The 26,317-nt window shown below is 40.3% G+C and overlaps 2 protein-coding genes across 2 annotated transcripts in view; one reads left to right on the forward strand and one right to left on the reverse strand.

Moving 5' to 3' along the window:
- The window catches only part of LOC124259157 (conserved oligomeric Golgi complex subunit 4-like), a 33,212-nt gene extending 29,645 nt beyond the window's left edge, over positions 1 to 3,567 (reverse strand). Inside the window, 2 exon segments of the mRNA XM_046693252.1 lie at positions 1,110 to 1,192; positions 3,457 to 3,567. Of these exon segments, the coding sequence (XP_046549208.1) occupies positions 1,110 to 1,192; positions 3,457 to 3,567 (194 nt within the window).
- A 402-nt stretch (positions 3,568 to 3,969) lies between these two features.
- On the forward strand, positions 3,970 to 26,317 carry LOC124259156 (splicing factor 3B subunit 3-like). Its single transcript, XM_046693250.1, is given in 28 exon segments — positions 3,970 to 4,192; positions 5,016 to 5,250; positions 5,640 to 5,716; positions 5,941 to 6,034; positions 6,657 to 6,829; positions 7,286 to 7,306; positions 7,308 to 7,428; positions 8,013 to 8,125; positions 8,497 to 8,634; positions 9,207 to 9,310; positions 10,015 to 10,180; positions 10,602 to 10,697; positions 11,787 to 11,859; positions 13,589 to 13,740; positions 14,275 to 14,430; positions 15,496 to 15,651; positions 16,437 to 16,580; positions 17,093 to 17,215; positions 17,501 to 17,671; positions 18,617 to 18,793; positions 19,603 to 19,808; positions 20,454 to 20,736; positions 21,346 to 21,558; positions 23,248 to 23,346; positions 23,668 to 23,811; positions 24,325 to 24,429; positions 25,067 to 25,162; positions 25,503 to 26,317. Coding segments are annotated over 27 exon segments (3,672 nt in total). The 5' UTR covers positions 3,970 to 4,192; positions 5,016 to 5,024; the 3' UTR covers positions 25,548 to 26,317.

The following is a 26,317-nucleotide window of genomic DNA, read 5'->3' on the forward strand; positions in this document are numbered from 1 at the left end:
TATATACATTGCTGATTATGAAAAAACATATAAATAAAATTATAAGCGTACAATCGCAAATCAAAAGTGCAATATTTTGTACTTGGGTTTACTTCCCTAGAAACAAAGCAGCCGGGATACCGAACCCAGTCAGAGCGGGTGGGTGAGCACTCAAGTGTAACGGCTGGTTCATTTGCAGATGCCCTCATGGCTCATTGTGTGTGTATATATAGAGATGTTGGGTTTTGTAAATACATGCTCATTTTTTGTGTATAACATTTTGCAATCAACAGACATCATAACATGTCATGTATACAAGTATCACACCTGCCTGTCTGTGCAATTACATAATGTGACAGAGACCGAACTCGGGCCATAAATCAATGCGTTTTGTTTATGGTGTATAACATGATAGGTGTTAAGTTCAAATTGCATGTGGTCAGTGATCGAAGTTGTGTATTGAATATTGTCATTAGCAGACAGGCAGACACATATGTGTCAATAAAACAGACATTGAGTTTTGTCTGTGACAATGACATATCAATATCACAGTTAGAAATTCTGTCAACGCTAAATAATGACATTGCTTTTAAGTATCGAACTCAGAAAGTGACTTGGTAAGAAGAACGTGTGGTGAAATAGATAAATGAAATCATATAAACGGTTAAATCGGTAATCTACTGTCATAACATATAAAAAGCTCTCGCCTGTGAAATATCAACAAAACATTAGAAAAATAGCTCACACCAAAGCCTTGACCGAGTATTCACCGGACAACCCGCTTCCAAGCTGCGTGAACCTATTTCACTGTGCATGTGCTATGAGCGCAGCCCAGCTGTTGAAACCACTTTTCCCCCAATGTGCTGGGGAAAATTAGTGAATAGTTTGAACTCTGATTTCGTGAGGGTTTTTTCATCGCATTATTTTTCAAATTTATAAGTTGAATTTGCATTTTTGATGATTTGTTTCGGTAAGTCCATACCGAAAGGTATCAGAATCTGCAAAGTTGTGTTTTACGTTGCATGTGACCTTTAAACAAACACAACAGATCAAAAGTACTCTATCCCTCAATGATATACTGGGATAGAACTAAAAATTGTTTTCAATAACATATGATTTGGTTTACTCACAGGGCTTTGTGCAAGCCAACCATCTTGCTCTCCAGTCGAGATTGATGATCAAGCAGCCCCTTAAGCTCATCTTCAATCGTCAGCTGAAAAATGAAAATGACTTTCTTACTGTACAGCTGTGCAGCATTTGTGGAAGTGTTCGATTTATTCATGCTAACTTTTCATTATGTTATGATGAAATGTTTCAGTACATATTATTATTACAATTTCCATTGTCAAGCACTCTTATTCCAAAACATTGCATCACGACATAAAAAAGATGTTGTCATCCATAAAGCACTGTGCCATTATTGTTCAACTCAATCTCTTGGATCTCCTTTTCCATCAAATGTCCCTTTATGATCACTAGGGTTTAACAGCCTTTGTTGATCAAACAGCTCTCTATAATTAGTATAATCCTTAGGGCAAGGCACCCTTTAACGATCCATAGGGTCAGTTGTGAGAAATGGTATAGATCAGCTTTCTCTCTGAAGGATGTAATTTGAGGAAACTGTATATGTTTATCAGGTTTGCAGAGAAAGGGCTACTTTGCATGCACAGAAAGGTACACAATTGGGTGCTGATGACTTGGTAAAGAGCACTAAATATTTATCCAAACATTGTTACAAATGTCACAAAACATTTTCAGCAACAGAAAATGCATAGACAGCATACCCCAAGGAAGACAGCTTCTGAAAAAGAATTTGATAGCGCCTGTGGCCCCGTGGTACAGTGGTGTGTTATGAGATGAAGTCATCAGCCTAACTTAGCTTTATATTTGCAAAGTTGCTTTGATCCCCCATGCGACACAAATTGAAATCTTACAAAGAATATCTGACAAAGTGCGCTTGTCCCTACTAATTTTTATCCTGTGTATGGAAGTAAATTTGTTGGCAAACATGGCAAATATTTAACATCCCTGAATTTAGAAAGGATTTCCTTGTGATAGGTTTATAATGTCATATCAATATCGTTGCTGTCTTTTTAATGGCACATTACCTTCTCAATAATGTCTCAAAAATCATTTTCATGATATGTCACTTAACTTGTGCATATATGTCACTTAAGGTTGTTTGGATCATTGCTCCATCATGTCTATAAGTACAGCCAGATCATGAGGAAGTGTGGCATCACACAGACATTGCACATTCTTGAATGATGGCAAGTGTTTAGGATAAAGTTATATTTTATAAGTAAGTGACATATTTTGCAATTGTACATATGATAATCGAAACAATGTATGTCCGAAAACAGGTAACACATGGATAAAGAATCTTTGACAATTACCACAAAGTAATCAGACATCAATAAGTATCAGCAAAAACTGACTATATTAGGGAGTACTGCACTTTTGCAGATTAATTAAGCTGCTGGGGCTTGAACGCGCTTTGCCAGATTACTGACTTTGTTAATTTATAGTGACGTAATTGGCGGACGCTCTACCTCGAGCACCATCACAGTTAATGAGTGCTTGTTTAACGCACGCGCAATTGTTTGTTTACATTTCTAGCGCTTCCGCCTCACTGTGCCACGCCCTTCCCATTCATTTTTTTTAACGCCATTATTTCTTGGACTGTACTGACGAGTACCGGATGGATCGAAATGTGTTTCATATGGATATAATAGGATTATACTGCCCTAAGGTAAAGTCAAACCTTAAATAAGAATCGGAAAGGGTCCCTACCCCTCTCCCAACCCTAAGGATCAGAAAGGGTGCCATACCCTAACCCTAAGGATCGTCAAGGTTCCCTAACCCTCACACCAACCCCATACCCTATAAAGATCGTAAAGGGTGCCTAAACCTAAACCCTAAGGATCGTAAAGGGTGCCATACCCTAACCCTAAGGATCGTAAAGGGTTGTTTGACTCTAAAGATGCAAGTGAAGGGAGACGGAGCAATTACCGCGATATAACAGCGCTTGAGAGAGTGTGGTTGAGCTATAGCACGATAATTGCCCCGCAGCGAGCAGCGAGGGCTGCGCCCGGTAAAGTGCATTCTAGCCCTTTATTCATTCAAAAATGTTTCTCTTCCATTTTATGATCCCTCGCTACTGCTTTTACAATAATATCAAGCCTTTATAATCAAAACAATGATTTCTGTCGAATTGTTTGTCTTGTTAAATAATGACCCATGCAATTCTTTGATAGTATTATTGCAGGATCTGTTGTCTGCCTCTGTCATCTGTTTCTTATTAAACGGCTGACACTGGCTGTTTTAAAAATATAATTGTCAAAAGACACGGGCCTGTATTACGAAGACAGTTGAAGTTGAACTTCTTGGCCGGCGAAGCGACAGACGCATTTATGTGACTTGACAATATGTAGGCAGAATAAATGAGTGCAACAACATCCTGGGTACATATATTACCTCATCCTTGCATAATTCATCGAATGCCTTTTGAATAGCTTCTAAATCTGTCAAATTTTCAACTGTATCCAACGACGTCGAGGACGTGGCATCGCCCATGGACGTCGCCATTTTGGTTGTATGAGTACTATTTCCTTTACAACTAAATCTGATTAACCCAAGGCGTAAATCGTTCACACGTTATTTTTCATACAAAATGGTGATTTACACGCGTAAATTCGCGCTTATAATCTTACAATAAACATATTCTGTTTTAATTATGTAAATCACATCAACGTCATATTCACAAAGTATATTAGAACTTTATATGTGCCTATTAAAGCCTGTATTTACAGACTTTTTAATTGAATGTTATAAACAGGTCATTAAACAAGTAAATATTTCAGATATTTCTTCGACCGTAATATTGGTACATCTATAATAACGTTTCTTTTGAGCAGTGAGGATATTTCCTGTATTGCTTGATTGTGCTGATATTGCTCAAGAAAGTAGTTTCACTGAAATACGGTTGAATTGTGGGTAACGGAAGTTATGCGACGATTCAAATACATACGGCGTGAAATGTTGAAATTCTGAAAACAATCCATTGTCATCGATGCACAAATGCAATAATGAACAGATCAAATATCGTTTCGTGACATTATGGATTCAGCTGCGGTTAAACTGTAACGGTTTTGTCGAAAGTTTGTCAACCTCATAAGAAGAACAACCGGCTCAAACATCAACAAAGAATTAGGTTATTATCCGAACTTATTTCTCAACCGGGTTCAGTGCACCTATATTCATTTTTTCTGTGTGTGCAGAATGTGACAGCGATTGCAACTATGTGCATTTGTACCCTTTCCGTATCACCAATATTTAAATAACACTCTAAAAGTCAATATTGTTGTATTCGAACATGCACTTAGACTGGTACGTTCAGTGCATCATAAGAAAGCCTAAATTGTCTATTCTTACCAAATGTTTAAGTGGAATGTTTGTTATTGCACACAATTCACAAATGAATGAGCACTAAAAAATGGAAGTCATTGATTGATTGTTATAACAACTGAAAAAAGTTATTTCCTTATTAATATTTAATTTCCTGCAGATACAAGGTATGCTTGGTAATTTTTTCGTGCTGAGTGAACATTGAAGTATGATACCTTAACCCTGAAGATGCGCACAAAACAGCATCTTCCCTTAGTACCCAAACCATTCATATACTTTCAAACTCCTCTTTCAATTGAAGTTTAGTTGTGGCCAAACATTAGAATTAAAAGTAATCTTACAACTACATGCATTACAGATTTTATTTTTTTTTGTCCTATTTTCTTGTTGCTTCTGTTCATTTGTTATATTACAATGCATTTTGCATTATTCCTGTTCTTTCAGGAAATTGTTTCTAATTTTTGCTGCAAATATGCTGCTCTAATTATCTTTAATGAAAGTCATACTTGAACATTGTCTTACCCACGTACATTCGAGTTGGATTTGGTCTTCAGAAACCCATGCTTGTGGTAAATTACGTAAAATTTAACTGCGTGTAAGTAAGTTTCACTGTATTTCCATGTTTTCAGCTCTACAGCATGTTTCTGTACAACCTGACCCTACAGAGATCCTCTGGGATCAGTTTTGCTATACACGGCAACTTCTCCGGCTCAAGGCTGCAGGAAGTTATAGCAGCTCGTGGGAAGACACTAGAACTTCTCCGCCATGACCCCAACACAGGGAAGATCTACCCAGTGCTGTCTGTGGAAGTTTTTGGTGTCATCAGAGCTATCATGCCATTCAGGCTCACAGGAGGCTCTAAAGGTAGGTCATAACTTGAACCCTTGTGGTTGGTCTGGGTTACAATTTGTCCCAAGATCTGGAGTAGAATTTGGTCTTAAGCAACCCATGCTTGTTTGAAGAGGCGACTAACGGGATCAGTGTTGGAGGACTCACTGTCATCATGTCCCAGTAAATCAATGCTCATGCTGTTAATCACTGAATTGTTTAGTCCAGACTCGATTGTTTACAGACTGCTGCCATATAGCTGGAATATTTCTGAGTGCGACTTTGAACACACAAGCAAAACAAACAATGCCAAGCATGTCAGTCGAAAGTAATTAATTTTGGGAAGTTTGTATTCAGTCATGAAAAATATCCCTTTTTTCTGTGTTCAAGGTGAAAACTAATTTTAAGCATCTTATTCCTTTCAGATTACATAGTTGTTGGGTCAGATTCAGGCAGAATTGTAATTTTGGAATATATTCCATCAAAGAATATATTTGAAAGGGTGAGTTGATCTGTGTTTTATTGTAAGCTTTTTGTTGGGCTTTTCTGTCAGATTTTACAATATCTTCTATGAATAAATTCAAATGTTACAATTGAATGTATACGTAAATTTATAAGCACTTTTAATAAAGACCATTCAGAAAGTGTTACAGGAAATGTCTTAGTACTGTGGAAATCTCCACAAGAAATGCACAGATTATTTCATGGAATTTTTCAATCTTGTAGATTCACCAGGAGACATTTGGGAAAAGTGGATGTCGTCGGATTGTGCCAGGGCAATACCTGGCTGTTGATCCTAAAGGAAGGGCTGTTATGATAGGTGAGTAATACCAAGTATTGAACTGTATTTTGTAAGGCTGTTAAGATTCACTCGCATATTCGGTGAATCGAACCGTAACCCTTAATGAATTCAATTCATTATTCGTGGTCACCAGAACCGAATATTCATGAATATTTGCAATTTTTTAAAGGGAGTGTGTTTTACTTGAACCCTTATGTCCTTTTTCAAAATGAGATATGCAAGAATGCATTATGTACTAGCCTTGTAGAGCAAGTCATGTTAGTTTGCCAAGGCCACACATGGTACTGTCAACTATAACTATTACATACCAAAATTGAGTGTCATGAGATGACTGGTTATTGCTGTGACAAATTAACACTGTCAACATCGGCAATCAATATTGTGCATCAATCACTTAACTACAATATTGTATTCGTGAATAATTATTCGTATTCGTTACCCAATATTCATGATACGTATCATATTCACAACAGAGTGTATTCATTACAGCCCTAGTATTTTGCCAATATTCGGCAATATAAGTCCACCATAAGTTTGTGGCAGATTTAAGCTTACTTGTTTAAATGGTTTTGATAAACATCCTTGTCTCTATTGTCTGAGTATATATAAGTAAGGTTGTTGGATATCCTTCGTGTTCCAGGTGCTATAGAGAAGCAGAAACTTGTGTACATTCTCAACAGAGATGCCCAGGCTAGATTGACAATCTCTTCTCCATTAGAAGCTCACAAGTCCAACACACTCGTCTACCACATGGTCGGAGTGGATGTCGGCTTTGAAAATCCAACGTTTGCCTGTCTTGAAATTGATTATGAGGTACATTGTCAGGTCCTGACCTTTCCTTTTGATTTTCTGGAAATATGATGTTCCTCAAAAGGAAAACAGGGCCTTGAATTAGATTCTACCAGAAAATAGTTATCACCTATCTTGCTATCACAAAACATTTTTAAACATATTTTCAAACATAAAAGGAAAACTCAAACCCTGTGGAATGTTATCTTGTAAAAGAAGCAGTTTGTATCTGATTTATTTCAGTCGGTAACAGTAGTTACCTGTCAAACCATTCTGTGTCAGGTATGCCTGAATCTGTAACAAATAAAGGAAGGGCCACAAGTGTATGATTAATTTTGTTTGAAATTTAAGGGACCCTGAAATGTTTTGTTAAAGCTTTGAAGTTAGTGTCTGAAATTCTGTACATACCTGACACATGATCTTGTGTGTATTTCCCTTTCCTCTGTGGCGATGTTGCTGATGATGTAGTGATGGTTGTAGGAGTCTGACACTGACCACACTAGGGGAGGCGGCTCAGAGGACCCAGCAGTTACTCACCTACTACGAGTTGGACCTTGGTCTCAACCATGTGGTCCGCAAATACTCAGAGCAGCTGGAAGAGCATGCTAACTTCCTCATCTCAGGTACAGTTTCTCAATATGGCGATTGTTTGCAGGTTAATGTCTTGTGAAAAGTTGAGGCTTCTTACTCAAACTTTTTCTTTATGTTGAGTTCATGGTTTTACAACGGAACTAAATGATAGACGACAATTAATTTTGCTTCTGAATGTATTTTTAATTTGCTGTCCATTTTGTCTGTAAACCTCAAGTTGATTATCTATTGTGTTATATTTCAAATTCTTGTCATGCTTTCTTTGTGTGGCAAGCTCAGATTTCATTTCAAGTGGAGTTTAAACACTTTGTCAAGTCAATTAAGAACCGTGGTGTAGTGGTTAGATGGGCCCGCCCGAGAGTGAAGGTCGTGAGTTGTGACGTCATACCAAAAGACGTTAAACAAGGCATTAATGTACACAAGGAATTGAAGAATGTGTCTGAGTGGTATTCATGCTTTGCATGGTATCTCTGGCTGGTTGATTCAGTCTGGGCTAGTTACACATTCGCATGGTCATATGAGCCGAAATAATTTGACGTAAAACCCAATTTCACCTCACCTCACCTCACCTGTCAATTAAGAATTTGGGTTGAACCTGTTGTGGTTGATGTTTCAGTTCCTGGAGGAAACGATGGACCAAGTGGTGTCCTGATTTGTTCTGAGAACTATGTGACCTACAAGAACCTGGGAGACCAGCCTGACATCAGGTGCCCCATTCCCAGGAGGAGGGTGAGCTTCATTTCTGTTAATTAAGCTCCCAAGGGATTCTGGGTAGAACTGATGAATCTGGTGGGCGGGCCGACTTGGTTGATTGCCTTGGACCCTGATGTCATGGGATTGTGTTCATAATATCATTCACTGGTTCAGAATTGGTTACAGACTGATATAATAGACCTGGAATATGCTGATTTGACATCAATAAACTAACTTTTAAGTGATCAACATTTTGGATCAGCTGGGTTTTTTCATCCAAATTGCCCTTTGATACATTGATATTACTGAAGAACTGTCCAAATCTGTGACATTCCCAATTCACTCGTTTACTCCAGTGAAGATTTGGTCTTCTGTAGTTTTAATTGGTATTTGGTGTTTCCTTTCAGTATGACCTTGATGACCCCGAGAGAGGCATGATATTTGTATGTAGCGCCACCCACAAGACAAAGTCAATGTTCTTCTTCCTGGCACAGACTGAACAGGGTGACATCTTTAAGATCACCCTGGAGACTGACGAAGATATGGTACGTTTGATAAACATGCAAGGTAGTTCAGTGATAAGCTGTTTGGACTAACAGAGAACCTGATTTGATGGGTTCATGATGGGTCCATTAATGATAGAATATAAAGTGCTAATATTGGAGGATAATGGAAAAATACACTGAAATAATGTTCTAACTGGCATAATGCCTAACCTAGTCACTCTTTGAATTAACTATTGAACTAGCAACATCATTACTTGATGAGCAGAAGGGCGGTGGGGTAGCCTAGTGGTTAAAGCGTTCGCTTGTCACGCCGAAGACCCGGGTTCGAATCCCCACATGGGTACATTGTGTGAAGCTCATTTCTGGTGTCCCCTGCCGTGATATTGCTGGAATGTTGCTAAAAGGGGCGTAAAACCAAACTCACTCACTCACTTGATGAGCAGGGTTGAACAATGCCTGTACTTGATGTCAAGCTGTGTTTGTAAATGTAGCACACGTTACCTCAAATGTTAAGTGATTTTAATCAGCAGCCTACTGATGATGTAAGGTTATTGCAAGTTGTTCTATCAGTTCTGTCATGATAGTGTTTATAAGGTTGTGTTTTACTTCAGGTTACAGAGATCCGACTGAAGTATTTTGACACTGTTCCGGTTGCTGTCAGCATGTGTGTCCTCAAGTCTGGCTTCCTCTTTCTTGCTTCAGAATTTGGCAATCAGTAAGTTGACCATGTCTAGATGTAGAATTTTGGGAATAGTTTACTAAAATAGATGGACTGAACATACTAGAGTGAAATGTTTTAAGACATGTAAGGTTTTGTAGTTAGTGACTCTGTAACAGAAAATGTGACTAAAAGTCGGTTTGCTTGGACCTTGTGCTGTTCTATTAACACTAATGCCAGTAAAGTTAATCTGAAATAGGGGCGGTGGGGTAGCCTACTGGTTAGTGTTCGCACGTCATGCCGAAGATCTGGGTTTGATTCCCCACATGCATGCAATGTGTGAAGCCCATTTTCTGGTGTCCCCTGCCGTGATATTGCTAGAATATTGCTAAAAGCGGCATAAAACTAAGGTCACTCACTAATATGAAACAACCATTAAATATACGGTCATGGTGATCAGACTGTCTTCACAAAAATATATTCTCCATGGTTTGTTTATAAATATACACTAAAAGGAAGAATGTCTGAAATATCGTTTCTGTATGTAAGTAGTTGTCTAGCTAACAGTTTCACCTGACATTTGTATGTAGCACTGATCCTATGGTGTTAACTCAAAGAAACATTAGGTGAACGCCAAATGTGTATTAGATCATGACAAGTGAGAGTAGTATGTCTGAACCAAGGTCGCCTGTATTTCAATTTAACCTAAAGGACAGGTATTGATACTATCCCAGAAGTTAAAAATGAGTTGTTTATTGCAGTCACTTGTACCAGATCGCCCACCTGGGAGATGACGATGGGGAGCCCTACTTCAGCAGTGCTATGCCTCTGGAAGAAGGAGAGACGTTCCTCTTCCCTCCTCGAACCTTGAAGAACCTGGTGTTGGTGGATGAGATCGACAGTCTGTCCCCTATCATGACCTGTCAGGTATGAGGAAGATTCAGGATGTACTAGTTCTGATCATGGTGATCAGTCAAAATTCTTCAATCCCTTTAAGGGGCGGTGGGGTAGTCTAGTGGTTAAACGTTCACTCTTCATGCTGAAGACCCGGGTTCGATTCCCCTCATGGGCACAATGTGTGATGCCCATTACTGGTGTCCCCCGCCGTGATATTGCTGCAATATTGCTAAAAGCGGCGTAAAAACTAAACTCGCTCACTCACTCAATCCCTTTGAAATGAAGTCCAAGTACAAAGTTAAATGTGGTCAAACCATGAACGGAAATATTAACGTTGATGTTCCCCTCAGAAGATCCCTGAATTGGTCTTCAGCAGCCCATACTTGGTATTAGAAACAACTAACGAGATTGAATGGTCTGTGTAATGGCTATAGTTGTTGCTGTTCAACAGATAGCTGATCTTGCTAATGAAGATACTCCACAGCTGTACACACTGTGTGGAAGAGGGCCCAGGTCTACCCTTCGAATCCTTCGTCATGGACTCGAGGTAAGAGGAATGCAAATGCTTAGTCTGAATTCCAAATTAGGCATGGAAGTCAGGGGTTAAAACTCTTATATGATTGCATAAAAACCTTTCACTTGGTGTCATGGCTGAAGCAAGGTCTTGTCTTGTTTTGAAGGGAGACTGTCAAATACCACAAAATATTAAAACATGTTGAAAGTAATGCAACTGCCAAACATGAGTCAACACACACACAACTACTCTCACTTTACACTTGTGATCTAACTTCCTTGAACCCAGTAACAGGAAATTCAAAATAAAGCAGATTCCGATAAGAAGGGTCACGTATGGGACAGGTGATTAATTATAGGGGATAGTGTGATAGGTCTGTGGACTGAATCCTAATTACCTGACCCTCTTTCCATTTTGCATTAATTAATGCTACCACCCCAAATGTAACTCTTTTCCCTCCATTCCCTGTAATAAGTGACTAGTTTCTAAAGTGTGTTTTAACTTTATGGCTTACTTATTTAAATGAATGAAACTGTCCCTTATGTCTCCTCCCTCCTAACCGTCTCCGTGGTGTAGTGGTTAGAGCGTCCGCCCGAGAGCGGAAGGTCGCGGGTTCGATCCCCAACCGCGTCATACCAAAACACGTTAAAATATGGTACTTGTTGGTCCCTGCCTGGCGCTCGGCATTAATGGGTACAACAAGGACTGGTCGGCTCGGAGTCAGTATAATGTGTCTGAGTGGGGTATTCATGCTTCACTGCGCATGGTATCTCAGTGGGCTAGCACTATAAAACCAGCTTCAGTCTGGGCTAGTACAAGCAGCCCGACCTACACATACACACGCATGCACGTCGTCATATGAGCGAAATAGTCTCAAGCACGACGATAACCCCAATTTCACCTCACCTCTTCCCTCCTTGTAAGGATTTCAAATGTAATTAGAGCGATCTTTTGAATATCAGTGAGCAGAGTCATGCATTCACTCAAGCTGTTGTTTCTGCGCTGGACTGGGGTCATTTGCTTGTAATTATAAAGGCATAATAAAATGAACGAAGTAATTTCCACCTGACTGTTTACTGTGAAGGACTTCAGTCAACTATGTTTTGTGCAATGTTACTGTAGGTATCGGAGATGGCCGTATCCGAGCTGCCCGGTAACCCCAATGCTGTATGGACTGTGAAGAAAAGAATTGATGGTAAACTTTAGTCCTTAAGTACTGCATTTTGAGGGTTTGATTGGACAATACTTTATGGAAGTCATACATTTATATGGTTCTCATGCCACCTTTGTTTCAACACAATGTCAAAACCTTTTTAGTTCAATCAGAAGTTAATGTGGCTCTTGCAGTATTGACCAAATCCTCAAAATGTAGAATTTGGAAAATGTTATTTGTTCTGTAGTTGGCAAACAGAATAATGCAAAGGGCAAGTTTACACAATAATTGAAATCTGTATATGTTACAAAACTTGCTCCTTCCTTTAAGAAAAGTGGTTTAGGATTGTTAAAAATATTGTTTTCAAAATTTATGCTGCTCAATCTTTTGACAGGGTTTCGTTTTATTTTAAGTAAATAATCAGTTCGCAAGGTTAGGCTTAAAAGTGTATCTCATAAGCTGTCTTCAGTTCTGAACATTGGTTATAATCAGAGATGCCAACCTTTAAATTGGCAGTATTGTTAGTAATTTTCACCCAATATTTTAATTTCACCCAATATTTTATAGATTTTGTTGGAAACATGGCCAATAAAATTGCTCGTTATTAACTTCTGAATTCTTCATACAAAGTATAGCTTTCCTCAAATTCAATTTGTTTCTTCTTTCACCTTAGAAAGGTGTGATACCATGTAAGACATTTCAAAAGCATAGCTCTTTTGGTGGATAATGTTTTTGCAATGAGTTGTAAATTAAGGGTGATATCCCCAGTATAAAGAAGATAGGAGTGTTTTCTGTTTGGTATGTTTCTATCTGGTTTGATAAAATCTGCTTTTTGCTTGTGATAGGAAGGTATATTTATTTGGAGGAGTTAAATGTGTTTTGAAATGCAATGCGAAAGATTGTTTATGTTAAAGGTGATGAGATGCCAAGTTTTAACCCCAATTATTCAAGATGTTTCAAATTTGCTTAATGTTTAGTTAGCATCTCTCAGGAATATGCAGGTGTCCCAACTATCCCCGACAGTTACTGACAAGAGCAGGCTGGTGGTATGGTTACAATCCAACCCCAGGCCTCTGCTTTTTATTTCAGGGACAGACAACTCTGAGGGAACTTCCTGTCTGAGGTTGGTAATTGCCCACATCACCTGCTGACACCATGGCTACAGTTATTATCAGGCTTTAGAATTTGAAGATTTAATTCTAATCTTAAGCTTTGAGGACAAGATAGTGTGTGATGAAGTGTGAGATAAATTGATTTGGATATTAAATGTTACCATATCATCATTAACAATGACTGGTTAATTCCTAGTTTATTTGGATGAACATGTTGAATATCTAATGAGAAATGTCAGTGACTAACCCCCCAGTGATGGTGACTATAGGCTTAAATGAATGTTCTTGAATCTCACAGTAACTGTGTCTGTGTATGGCATCATTTTTCTGTTTTCAGATGAAAAATGTCTTCATACACAGACATATTGGGTCACAAAACAATGTCACCAGTTTCAGAATTGTACGAAAAATGAGGTGGCATTTCTTTGTGTCGGTTATTTCTTTTCACTGTTTTGATCTTTCAGCTTTGCATGTGTGTTTAAATATATATTACAAATGGTATTCTAGAATATTCAATATTGATGTGAAGAATGGTTTTTTGCCCCACTGTTGTAGATTATTTGTATCGAAGTAGCGTAATGATTATGAAGCAATTGTTTGGTCTTGAATGACCAAGTGGAGGTTTGAGTTTTAGCCAGACCTCGGTTGTGTACTTGCAGATGAGTATGATGCCTACATTATCGTGTCTTTCGTGAACGCCACCCTTGTACTGTCCATCGGAGAGACTGTAGAGGAAGTGACAGATTCTGGCTTCTTGGGAACCACACCAACAATATCTTGTTCTCAGCTCGGAGATGATGCTCTCGTACAGGTATTACTTGCAAGGCATAATTTGTAGCATACAGTTTAGGAATGAGGAATATGTATATCTGTGCATGCATGGTTGCATGCTTTCCTTCAAGAATATGAAGATTTTCAGGAATCACATTTAGCTAAGGGAAGTGTTATTGTGGGGCCACTTTGTGGCTGATTGGAAATCATTATGAATGCTTTGAAGTTGTAGTATAACTGAATCGGTTTATTATGTTTTAGGGGAGGTGGTGTAGCCTAGCAGTTAAAATGTTTGCTCATCACGTCGAATGCCTGGGTTCGAGTCCCCACATGGGTACAATGTCTGAAGCCCATTTCTGGTGCTCCCCCGCCGTGATATTGCTGGAATATTGCTAAAAGCGGCGTAAAACCCAACTCACTCACTAATATGTTTTAAATATGTAAATCTTGGACAGAAGACAAATATATGTATGTCACTTTTTGGGGACAGTACATTGCTTCATACAGAAAATATGGGGGGTTATTGCTATTTGTGCCAAGGTCCAGTGTGAAATATGTTGTCATTTGTTTCCAGATCTACCCCGATGGTATCCGTCATATTCGTGCAGACAAGCGTGTCAACGAGTGGAAAACTCCAGGGAAGAAAAACATTGTGAAGTGTGCAGTGAACCAGAGACAGGTTGTCATAGCTCTGACAGGGGGCGAACTGGTGTACTTCGAGATGGACCCGGTATGTTGGCTGTTTCCATGGTAGTCCAGATGTCTTGCAGTTATTGTCACGTTCTTGTTCTGTGGTCAGTGTTGCTGTTGATGTGAGAGGAATGTTTTCAGCTGCATTGGCATCCATGAAGATAGAGGTTGGATTTACAACCAATGCTTGTTGTAAGAGGCGACTAAAGGAGTTGGTAGTAAGACTTGTCATCCTATCCCTATTATGTGACCGGAGAGCGGAAGGTCGCGGGTTCGATCCCCGACCGCATCATACCAAAAGACGTTAAAATATGGTACTTGTTGGTCCCTGCCTGGCGCTCGGCATTAATGGGTACAAGGACTGGTCGGCTCGGAGTCAGTATAATGTGTCTGAGTGGGGTATTCATGCTTCACTGCCGCATGGTATCTCAGTGGGCTAGCACTATAAAACCAGCTTCAGTCTGGGCTAGTACAAGCAGCCGCACACACACATACACACGCATGCGCCGTCATATGAGCGAAATATTCTCAAGCACGACGATAAACCCAATTTCACCTCACCTCACCTATTATGTGAATTAGAGGTCAGACTGCCATCGAACATCTGGAATATTGTTAAGTGTGGTGTTACTCATGCACACACATGCACACTTTAATCTTAAATCCTGGGATTCTGGGTTACAATTCGTCTAAGCAGCCTGATGTATCCTGACATCATGTGTCACAGTTCACAATATCCATCACGATATTGTAAAGATCCTTTGTATGTTTAAGAGCGGTGGATAGCCTGATGGTTAAAGCGTTCGCTCATCACAGCAAAGGCCTGGGTTCCAATTTCCCACATGGATACAATGTGTGAAGCCCATTTCTGGTGTCCCCAATCGGGATATTGCTGGAATATTGCTAAAAGCGGCATAAAACCATACTCACTCGCGTATGTTATGTTTACTCAAGACTTTTTATGGCCACAGAAATGATGTTTTCCGTGTTTCACCTGAACTGATGATTACAGTATTGAGTTTCCTGATCTGTGGATGTAGGGCTGTTGCTAGTGAACACTGGTTCAAGTGTACATGATGACAGTTGTGTTATTTGTGTCCAACAGACAGGTCAGTTGAATGAATACACAGAGCGGAAGGAGATGTCATCGGATGTGGTGTGCATGGCTCTTGGTCGGGTGCCTGAGGGAGAACAGAGATGCCGCTTCCTTGCTGTTGGTTTGGCAGACAACACTGTCAGGATCATCTCCCTTGACCCATCGGTATGTTGTGATCTATTGAATTCTTTCAAAGGAAGATAAATTGTCAATATTCATGTCCACACTTTCTGGGGCGGTGGGGTAGCCTAATGGTTAAAGCGTTGGCTCGTCACGCCGAAGATCCGGGTTCGAATCCCCACATGGGTACAATGTGTGAACCCCATTTCTGGTGTCCCCTGCTGTGATGTTGCTGGAATATTGCTAAAAGCGTAAAACCAAACTAAACCAAACTCAGTCAGTCAGTCAGTCCACACTTTCTGATTAAAGACATGATTACAGCAGCTTGACTCTCTATATACTTCTACCCTGTGAGCACTAGTTTGAAGTCTTACTGCTTCCTGTGGCCTGATACTGCAATGGCCAGGAGCGCAGAATGTTGGTGGTTCAATCACCACCCACGTCATGTGAAAAGGGTACTTCTTGTGGTCCTGCCAAGTGCTTGGCTTTGGGATGAGGCAGTGTTTAATTGGCTCAGAGTCAGAATGTTACAAGTGCAGTTGATATGCCAAAAACTCTGGATGGAAGGGTATCTTAGTGTGCTGGCTTTATGACACCGGCATTATTCTGGACTAAAACAAGCAACACACAAGTGTCATGCACATTACTGAAAAAGTGCATAAGTGCAATAATCTTGGAAAATTACATTAAACACTATTTTATATTCCCCTCCTCTCTCTCTTCCCCCAAAATTTGAGGCCACCAAGTGTTTATCGTCCGCTAACAAGTGTCTGTTGTCCGCTATCATTACACATTAAGCCAAATATTCAATAAGATGTGGTGTATTCCAGGACTGCCTGTCCCCACTGAGTATGCAGGCACTGCCCGCCCCTCCAGAGTCACTCTGCATCATCGAGATGGGCGGCACTGAAGCCAAGGAAGAAACTGGGGAGGCTGGCACTGTGGGAGGCCTCTACCTTAACATCGGACTACAGGTACAGTGTTCTCAAATACAGTTTACCAGACAGCTACTATTGTCAGATACCTGGTTATTCTGTTGTTTTACTTAATATGAGTCCGGGTTAGAATATTAATCTTCAGTAACCCATGCTTGTCGTAAGAGGCGATTAACGGGATAGGGTGGTCAGGCTCACTGACTTGGTTGACACGTCATCGGTTTCCAATTACGCAGATTGATGCTCATGCTGTTGATCACTGGATTGTCTGGTCCAGACTCAATTATTTACAGGTGTAAAACTAAACTCACTCACTCACTCTTATGAGTCGTGTATTCTATTAACTATAACAAGTTGTGACATTTTTCTGTTTAATAGAATTTATGAAACTCAGAAATTGACTAATGCTCTGTTTCCCTTTGCCACACTGAATTTTTAACACTGTGTATAACAAAACTTAAGGTGGGCTTGATCTTATGGTTGTTGGCAGGGACAGAAAATTTTGGAAATATTTTGGAACCATATTGATTTCTTTTAAATGTTTTTTTCAGAACGGTGTCCTGCTACGAACAGTGCTCGACACAGTAACTGGAGATCTGTCAGACACCAGGACCAGATATCTCGGGTCTCGACCTGTCAAACTCTTCCGAATCGCCATGCAAGGAGCTGAGGCTGTAAGTGGAAGAGCTGTCAATGTTTTATAAATTTCTGAAGGATCAGTTCATAGTTAGCAACTTTCTGTCTCAGTAATAATGCCTGCTGCAGTGCTTTAGGCGTAATTTAACCCTGGATGTGGGTCCCTAGGTTGTATATACAACTGACACAAAGACCATTGTTTCCACAGGTTAATATTTACATGATCCATACGTACAAGAAGCATTCTTTACCTGTAGAAGTTTGTGTTTCTCAGGTTGAGTTGATTACACCGATGTGCATATTTGTAAATGATTGCGTTGCAGGTTTTGGCAATGTCAAGTAGAACATGGCTGAGCTACACATATCAGAGCAGATTCCATCTGACACCATTGTCGTACGAGACCCTGGAATATGCCTCTGGATTTGCCTCTGAACAGTGCCCTGAGGGTATTGTGGCAATTTCAACAAACACTTTGAGGTAAGTATTTATATTAGTTACTTGTGATACCCATAAACTCAACATTATTAAGACATCTAAAGAACAAATGTCAGTCATTAATGGAGTAAAAGTGATGTGCTTACCCGGGAACACATAAGCATTCCTCTGTTTTAAATAAGGGACAGTGACACTTGCCTACTCATGGGCCTCCCTGTCTTTTCAAGTATCTTGAATGGTCTGTTTACTTCACCCAAACATATTATGCATTAGTGCCTATGTTGGAATTGGATAGTTTAAATATTGTGGAGATGATGTTTTCCGTGTTTCACCTGAGTCAATGATTACAACCTGTGATGCTGATCCACAAATTGATTGATAATGTCTTTATTGTTTTATCAAAATAAGTAATGCTAAGTAGTGGCAATGTTTGATCTTGCTGATCAAACCCTGATAGCATAGAGGGGTGGTTGGGTAGCCTAGTGGTTAAAGCGTTCGGTTGTCTCGCTGAAGACCCCGGGTCAGATTCCCCATATTGGTACAATGTAAGAAACCCATTTCTGGTGTCTCCCACCCTTATGTTGGTTTAATATTGTTAAAAGTGGTGTAAAACTAAACTAAACTAAACTAAAACTCACTCACTCACATCAAACCCAGTCATTACCTTGCTTATCAAACCCTCTTGACCTGTGCTGATCTAATCACGCAGATGCCACTATTCGCTGTACAGAGATGCTTTCCATGGGCACGCCAGAAACTGATGATTTCGGTTAGAATGACAGTTTTACATGATTGTGGTGCTTGGTTTCTATAACTGAAATACAGTACATCTGTTAAGAACACTCATATAACGAATAGATGATACAACGAACTGGTTTCCTGGTCTCTCATAAATAACTACAGGTTTTAGCGAACTAAAATGAGTGGTTCTTCTGATTTTCCCATAACCATAGTTTACTGTACATTTACCCAACTTGCTGTAATATGATGATGCTGTGTTCAGGATTCTGGCGCGCTGGAGAAGCTGGGTGCTGTGTTCAACCAGGTGTCCTGGCCGCTACAGTACACACCACGGAAGTTCGTCATCCACCCCGAGTCCAACAATATCATCCTCATCGAGACGGACCACAATGCGTACACAGAGGACACCAAGAAACACAGGAAGCAACAGATGGCGGAGGTGAGAGACTCATAGGTCAAGAGAAAAATAATCAAACTTGAATGTATATTATATACAGCAAAAGGATGATTTTCTTTGGTTTTATTATGCTTCTTTTCCTTTTCTGTTTTCTCTTATATACTGTACTATTAAAAAAGAGGTTAAGAACCACCCAGTTCTATCATATGCTTATGGAAACGAACACAAAGACATACAACTGTTCCCTTATTTCCAGATTTTTACCGGGGTGGTGGGGTAGTCTAGTGGTTAAAGCGTTGGCTCGTCACGCCGAAGACCCAGGTTCGAATCCCCACATGGGTACGAGTGAAGCCCATTTCTGGTGTCCCCCGCCGTGATATTGCTGGAATATTGCTAAAAGCGGCGTAAAACCAAACTCAGTCAGTCAGTCCACATTTTTACCCAAAGTGCTATAAAAAGCATGTGAAGAAACCTGCATAGAATATAGGAGCAGCTATACTTTCTGTGTTTCATAGGGGCGGTGGGGTAGCCTAGAGGTTAAAGTGTTCGCTCATCACGCTGAAGACGTGGGTTCGATTCCCCACATAGGTACAACGTGTGAATCCCATTTCTGGTGTCCCCCGCCGTGATATTGCTCCCACATTCAGCTGGCACACCCTGGCACACCCTGGCACACCCTGGCACAGCTGGAATACTATTCACAATGTTAAACCCAACTCATGAGTGAGAATCAAAGAAATCTTGTGAAGATAGTGTTAGTCCTCCATCCTACTTGTCACTAGGACAATGAGTTTGCTACATTCAGTGACAGATGTCTCCTTCTTGCAGTAAAATGTGTGTTATCCCCGCAGGAAATGATAGAAGCGGCTCGGGAAGAGGAACAGGAAATAGCCGCAGAAATGGCAGCAGCTTTCCTCAATGAGGACAAGCCTGAGACTGTGTTTGGTGCCCCCAAGTCAGGGATGGGGATGTGGGCATCAGTCATCCGTGTGATGAACCCCATCAAGGGGGAGACATTCGACAAGATCTCACTGGAGCAGAACGAGGCAGCGCATAGGTAAGTCTTAGGATGATAGTAGAAGCTGTCATGGTGAAGGATTAGGCTCAACCTGAACATGTCAGGAATTTGAAATTAATGAAGTAGTGAATGAAAGTCAAGTTGGTCTTGTTACTGCTTTGATGTTTTAAGTTGCTGACTTCAGTCCTCCCAAATTCAGATCTATGATGGAAACCTTGAGAACCTCAGTGATGCATGGTATGTCGGATATAGATTATGCAACGTTTTAGAGGGCCAGAGATGTTTCATACCATTACATGGACACATGACTAAACTTTCGATGGTTTGGCAGATGATGTCCGAGGTTTATAGTGAGTTTCCAGAGGACCTGATTTGGCACTTGCATGTTATCCACCATGAGTTTGTATCATTGAATTAAGCTGATATCCCTTACCAGTCGTGAATGGAAGTGATGTAAGCTTGCTTCACCTGATCTATCTATTACATTTGCTTTACTGATCCACATTATCACATCCACACGCAAATGTATCAGGTTTTGCTTATTTCACTACAAGCTCAAACGGTATACTTTGAGGGTGACCTAATTATCTAAGGCACTGCAATTCACCGTACAGACTTACTCTATTGGTCCACTGGACAGATATGTGACAACCTAGTCTGATGTCATGACATTTATCTTGTCAGTATTGCCCTGGTGAAGTTTGCCAACAAAGGAGACGACCAGTTTGTGTTAGTGGGTGTGTCCAGAGACCTTGTGTTGAACCCGCGCTCCCTCAGTGGAGGGTTTGTGTACACCTACCTGCTGGTGAACCAGGGCACCAAGCTGGAACTGCTTCACAAGACTGCCATGGATGAAGTACCTACAGCCATCGCAAGTTTCCAGGGGCGGGTATTGATAGGCCTTGGGAAGAATCTCCGAGTCTATGACCTTGGAAAAAAGAAACTTCTCCGTAAATGTGAAAACAAGGTGAGAGATGGATCCAGATGATAGGACTTGAAGCTCAAGAGGTCTAATCAGAATTCAATCTTTTGTAACTTTGATATTTGACAATAACATTGCTCTTAGTACCATTTGACCTGTTAATAGTGAGATAGGATAGGTATATGAATATACAATTTATAGTTACAATTTCCACTTCTTACAAGTACCATGCTTCCATTACATCCTAGTCATAAATCCTGCACTTTGGCTGTCATAACATCTTTCCCATTTCTGGTGTCCCCCGCCGTGATATTGCTGGAATATTGCTAAAAGCGGCGTAAAACTAAACTCAGTCAGTCAGTCAGTCAGTCATAACATCTTTAGATTTTCATTGGGTATCTACTTTAATGTCATCTATCAATAATAGTTGTGCAGGTAGTAGCTTGTCACTCTGACCTCTCCTTTGCATGTGCAGAGCTAGAAACCCTGGGCACAGATTCTCAAAGCTATTGTAGCACTACGACTGTCTTTAATCCTATACTGTAACATAGACTTACGACAGTCGTAGCGCTACAAATCGTTTTGTGAAACAGGGCCCTGCTTCTTTCCCATGTACAATGACAGCAACATCACACACATTCCATCTGTCCTCAGCATATCCCCAACACCGTAGTGAGCATCCACACTATGGGGAATCGAGTGATGGTTGCTGACGTACAGGAGAGCTTCCATTTCCTGCGCTACAAGAGCCAGGAGAACCAACTCATTGTCTTTGCTGATGACACCAACCCAAGATGGATAACGTGTTCATACCAACTGGATTACGACACTGTCACTGGTGCTGATAAATTTGGCAATATCACCATTGTAAGTATTGATCTTTGCATTCCATGTTGATAATGTACATGCCAGGAAGGGTAGGTTGTGGAGATGATGTTTTCCGTGTTTCACCTGAGTCAATGATTACAACCTGTGATGCTGATCCACATGTATAAATACACTGTTTATTTCCGAAAGGTAATTGTGTTCAAAGTGTATGTGATCTTACTACATGTAAGACTTTTCAGCCATGTTGGGAACCCTTGTCAGAAGAGATCTAAATCATAATTCCTGTTAATTAGCCCAGCTTGAATATGAAGTGGTTGTAATGTGAGTCTATGCTCATCAAATAACTTCATTTGAAAAAAATAAGCTCAGATTGTCTGGTCCAGACTTGATTATTTACAGACAGCCGCCATATAGCTGGAATATTGCTGAGTGTGGCGTAAAATTAAACTCACAACAAATAAACCAATCCAAAGTAAGCATTTTATAAACAAAACTTCCAAAGCCTGATGATTCTTTTGAAAAAAATACTTTAAGGCACTCAGCATGAACATATGGTCACAGTTGATGCGTAATTGTGGTGACATGCCGAGTAAGATTATTCAGGGCTCGATTTAGTGCTTTGTTACTTGCAATGGTGCAACCCAATATTACAAAATACAACCTAGCTATGAGTCTATCTTGCACAAGGTGTAAGTGAATTTTTGAGAAATAAATCAACAATAAATCTAACATATGCATAAATATGCCAGCCCATTTTTCTTCTAAACTTTGAATAGCTATGGCAATGAAACATTTCTATTCATAAACACGTCTCGGCTATGACAGCTCTTGTAAACAGGGATCAGCTGTGTCTGAGTGTTGCTATGGTTTCATGGGTACTACATCACTGATTAAGGGTTTATGTGCACCGAAACATTTTAACACACTATGTTGCAACTGGAATTTGGCTGATGCAACTAGGTCTTTATCTTAGGTTGCACCTGGTGCAAGTAGGTTAACATCTCTTAAATCGAGCCCTGGTATTGGCCCAAGCAAACTATGCTTGTTGTCTGGTAGTTGTTCCAGATCCCCAACCTATGCCTATAAACAAAGGATTGTGGAGATGATGTTTTCCGTGTTTCACCTGAGTCAATGATTACAACCTGTGATGCTGATCCACACTTCCATAGATACTCTACTACAGTTTACTTACTATGGGTTACGTGTTGGTGCTTGTGCTCATTTGAAAAACACCATGTAAGAGTATGTCCAGTGACCAAAAATTCAATTCCCCAACATGTCTCCCTGTGAAGGTTCTGCTGAAGAATGATTCCCAGCAGCCTATCATGTCTCTTCTCCTTTCTCCCCAATTCTTTGTGCTGTGGAGAATTATCCCTTGGTACTTGAAACTTATCATGGGTTTAAATCGGTGATATACCATAACTGGAATCCTGATCAAACCGTTATGAAATCCATGAAGATCTGGGTTAGAATTGGTCTTCAGCAACCCATGCTTGTTGTACGAGGGGATCTGGTGGTCAGGCTCCCTGACTTTATAGACACATGTCATTGCATCTCAATTACACGGCCGAATTGCGCAGACCGATGCTCATGCTGTTGGTCACTGGATTGTCTGAATCAGACTCGATTATTTACAGACCGCCACCATATAGCTGGAATATTGCTGAGTGCGACGTTACACAACAAACAGATAAAAAAGTTTTGAACCTAACTGATTGACTATTGCAGGTTCGGCTTCCGACAGATGTGTCTGACGAGGTGGATGAGGACCCTACAGGCAACAAAGCTCTCTGGGACAGAGGACTGCTGAATGGTGCCTCACAGAAGGTGATGTATTGCCATACAGTGGACAGAACTTGTAATTGAAGGTTCCACTGTGGAGATGATGTTTTCCGTGTTTCACCTGAATCAATGATTACAACCTGTGATGCTGATCCACAGTTCGTTTATTATCACTTCCTGGTATATCATGTTCCATTCTCAGATTGTATTTGGGAACATGTTAACTATCAGGCGACAGTTCACGTTGACCATTATCAACAATTTTGTGTTCTTGTTTGTTCTGTGTGAAACCCATTTCTGGTGTCCCCTGGCGTGATATTGCTAAAACAGCGTAAAACTAAACTCACTCACTCTTGTTTGTTACAGGCTGACGTAGTTGCTAACTTCCATGTTGGCGAGGTTGTGACGTCCCTCCAGAAGGCCACATTGATCCCTGGGGGTTCAGAGTCTCTGGTCTACACTACCCTGTCAGGTGCTATTGGCATGCTGGTACCCTTCACGTCACATGAGGTAGCTAGACTTATATGCTTCAAGATAAAAACGAAAATATTTAGAGTGGTCAGGCACTGCCCAGATAAAGGGAGCAAACTTTCTGCTTTAAACTGAAAATACATGTCCCCAAAGTGGAAAAATCCTTTCTAAGGTTCTGGTCTTTTAACTAGGAGATCTTGAGCCTCTTGTCATCTGGAATTGTTTTGTTATTCCTAACAGAAAAATCGGAAATAGTGTGAATAATGACATGAGTATGTCTCCCTCTCCATTCTGTGAGAAAGGAATATCCCAGAAGTTGAGTCTTACGTTTTAATTCAATTTGTAGAGTTGTGTCCCTTAGCTCTGCCAGGGTTCTGTCCCTTAGCTCTGCCAGGGTTCTGTCCCTTAGCTCTGCCAGGGTTCTGGGTGTTAAAATATGAGATTTGTCTTGGTTATGATTACTTTTCTCCTGGAATTTGAACCTGACTCTTACACTTGACATACTCTTTATGTCCTTCCTTGAAAACTGAATGGCGAATTAAAATATTTCAGGATCATGACTTCTTCCAACATCTGGAGATGTACATGCGTTCGGAGTATCCCCCTTTGTGCGGCCGAGATCACCTGGCTTACAGGTCCTACTACTACCCAGTCAAGGTAAGACATCATTGATATCCTCAGGGTATGGGCAGGTGCAGACATTTGGGACACACCACAATCAGTTTCTTGGTAATGTGGTTGTGATGAGATGAAATGTTTTGAAATGTACCCACTCTAAACATAATTCACCATCAGTAGTGTAAATCACTATTTACTCAACAGGCTTTGGGAATTTGCATATATCAGCAAATAACAATTGACAGTTCATGTTTGTAATATTCCATATTTACCTGAAGTGTGATATTGATATATAGTTTCACTGATAATGGTGTCTTGGCCCTTTCAAGGTGATGCAGTAAAATATTTTTGTTCAGGTTCATAACAAATTAGGGTGGTGGGGTAGTCTAGTGGTTAAAGTGTTGGCTCGTCACGCCGAAGACCCGGGTTCGAATCCCCACATGGGTACAACGTGTGAAGCCCATTTCTGGTGTCCCTCGCCGTGATATTGCTGGAATATTACTAAAAGCGGCTTAAAGCCAAACTCAGTCAGTCAGCCAGCCATAACAAATTACAGACAAAGGAAGTCACTCAATTCACTGTGGTGCTTATTGCAGTACACCAAACATCATGCCAACGTTGGTGTGTTGTAGATCGATCATTGCTGACAGTGGTGTATAAGAATGTTTTGTTTCAGAATGTGATTGATGGCGATCTGTGTGAGATGTTCAACTCCATGGATGCCAGCAAACAGAAGAGTGTGGCAGAGGAACTGGAGAGAACACCCAGTGAGGTGAGTGTCGTCATGTCTCCTGATTGCTGGTTTAAAGGATTTGTTTATTCTTGCTTGTATCATTTGACAAATTAGCAGTTGGTTCTTCAAACCATAAATTTTTTCCTTATCCTGACTCATGCTTAATTGCTTACCTCATGAGTCAGGATAAGTATAAAATATCAATTTTAATCAAAAGAATTCATCTTTGTTAAACCACTAGGACAAGAGTCATCTCTGTTTCAGATGATAGCGATGACTCTACTGGGATTGTCTTGGACTACTTACTTTGCTTTAGGTAGAGAGAGATTTCAGTCAGGTTGTTTCATGTCACTGATGATTAATATTGTCATATTTTCAGGTGTCAAAGAAACTTGAAGACATCCGAACTCGATATGCTTTCTAGGAGAGATACTGTGCGAAGAGTATCAGTATGTACTGGCAGAAGACCATGGGACGGTGCTAGTCTTCAGGCAGCTATGGTGGACAATGAAACAGTTTATTCATTGGAATCACAACACTGGAAGACTAACGGGATGGGCTGATGACAATGACTGTTGCATGTGAATATTCCTGGAATGAGTAACCATGAGAACAATCAACGCTTTGACATGAACACAGGATTCTGCCACTGTGTCGAAATGTGAATGATTTCTGACATCAAGAACCACTGGTTTATCTGATTCCATTACACTGGATGGACACATTTATATTGCTGTATTTTGGCAACTACAGCCAAAACTCGGTTATTTCACTTTTTAAGCCTTCAAATCTGACTGGAAGTCTTATCCAAAAGAATTTGTTGTATATAGTTGTTTCTTTTGTACCTGAAATTACCAATGCCTTTGCTATGAGGCCATAATCATGATCTCGCCTGCATCATTTAATAAGATATGTTTTCTTGGTCCTTGCACTAAAGCCATCTAAGAGCACAGGAGTTGAGTGGTCCTCACTCTGAGACAGTTCCTAGGAAAGGGCCCTGATCTTTGTGGTTGAAGTTGTGTTCGAGAATACTGAAAACCACGCAGTTGTATTGACTTGAAATGTTTCTAACATCTGACAAGTTCATGTGTAAATAATCATGCAGCTATCATATGTGTAAATTTAACATTGTTACATTGGAAACGTTGCATATGTAAATTGATAAATATTTGTAAGTAAAACAACTGAAAGATT

The sequence above is a fragment of the Haliotis rubra genome, unplaced genomic scaffold (genome assembly GCF_003918875.1).
Source record: "Haliotis rubra isolate DU_JTF1 unplaced genomic scaffold, ASM391887v1 Scf710, whole genome shotgun sequence".
Classification (NCBI taxonomy): domain Eukaryota; kingdom Metazoa; phylum Mollusca; class Gastropoda; order Lepetellida; family Haliotidae; genus Haliotis; species Haliotis rubra.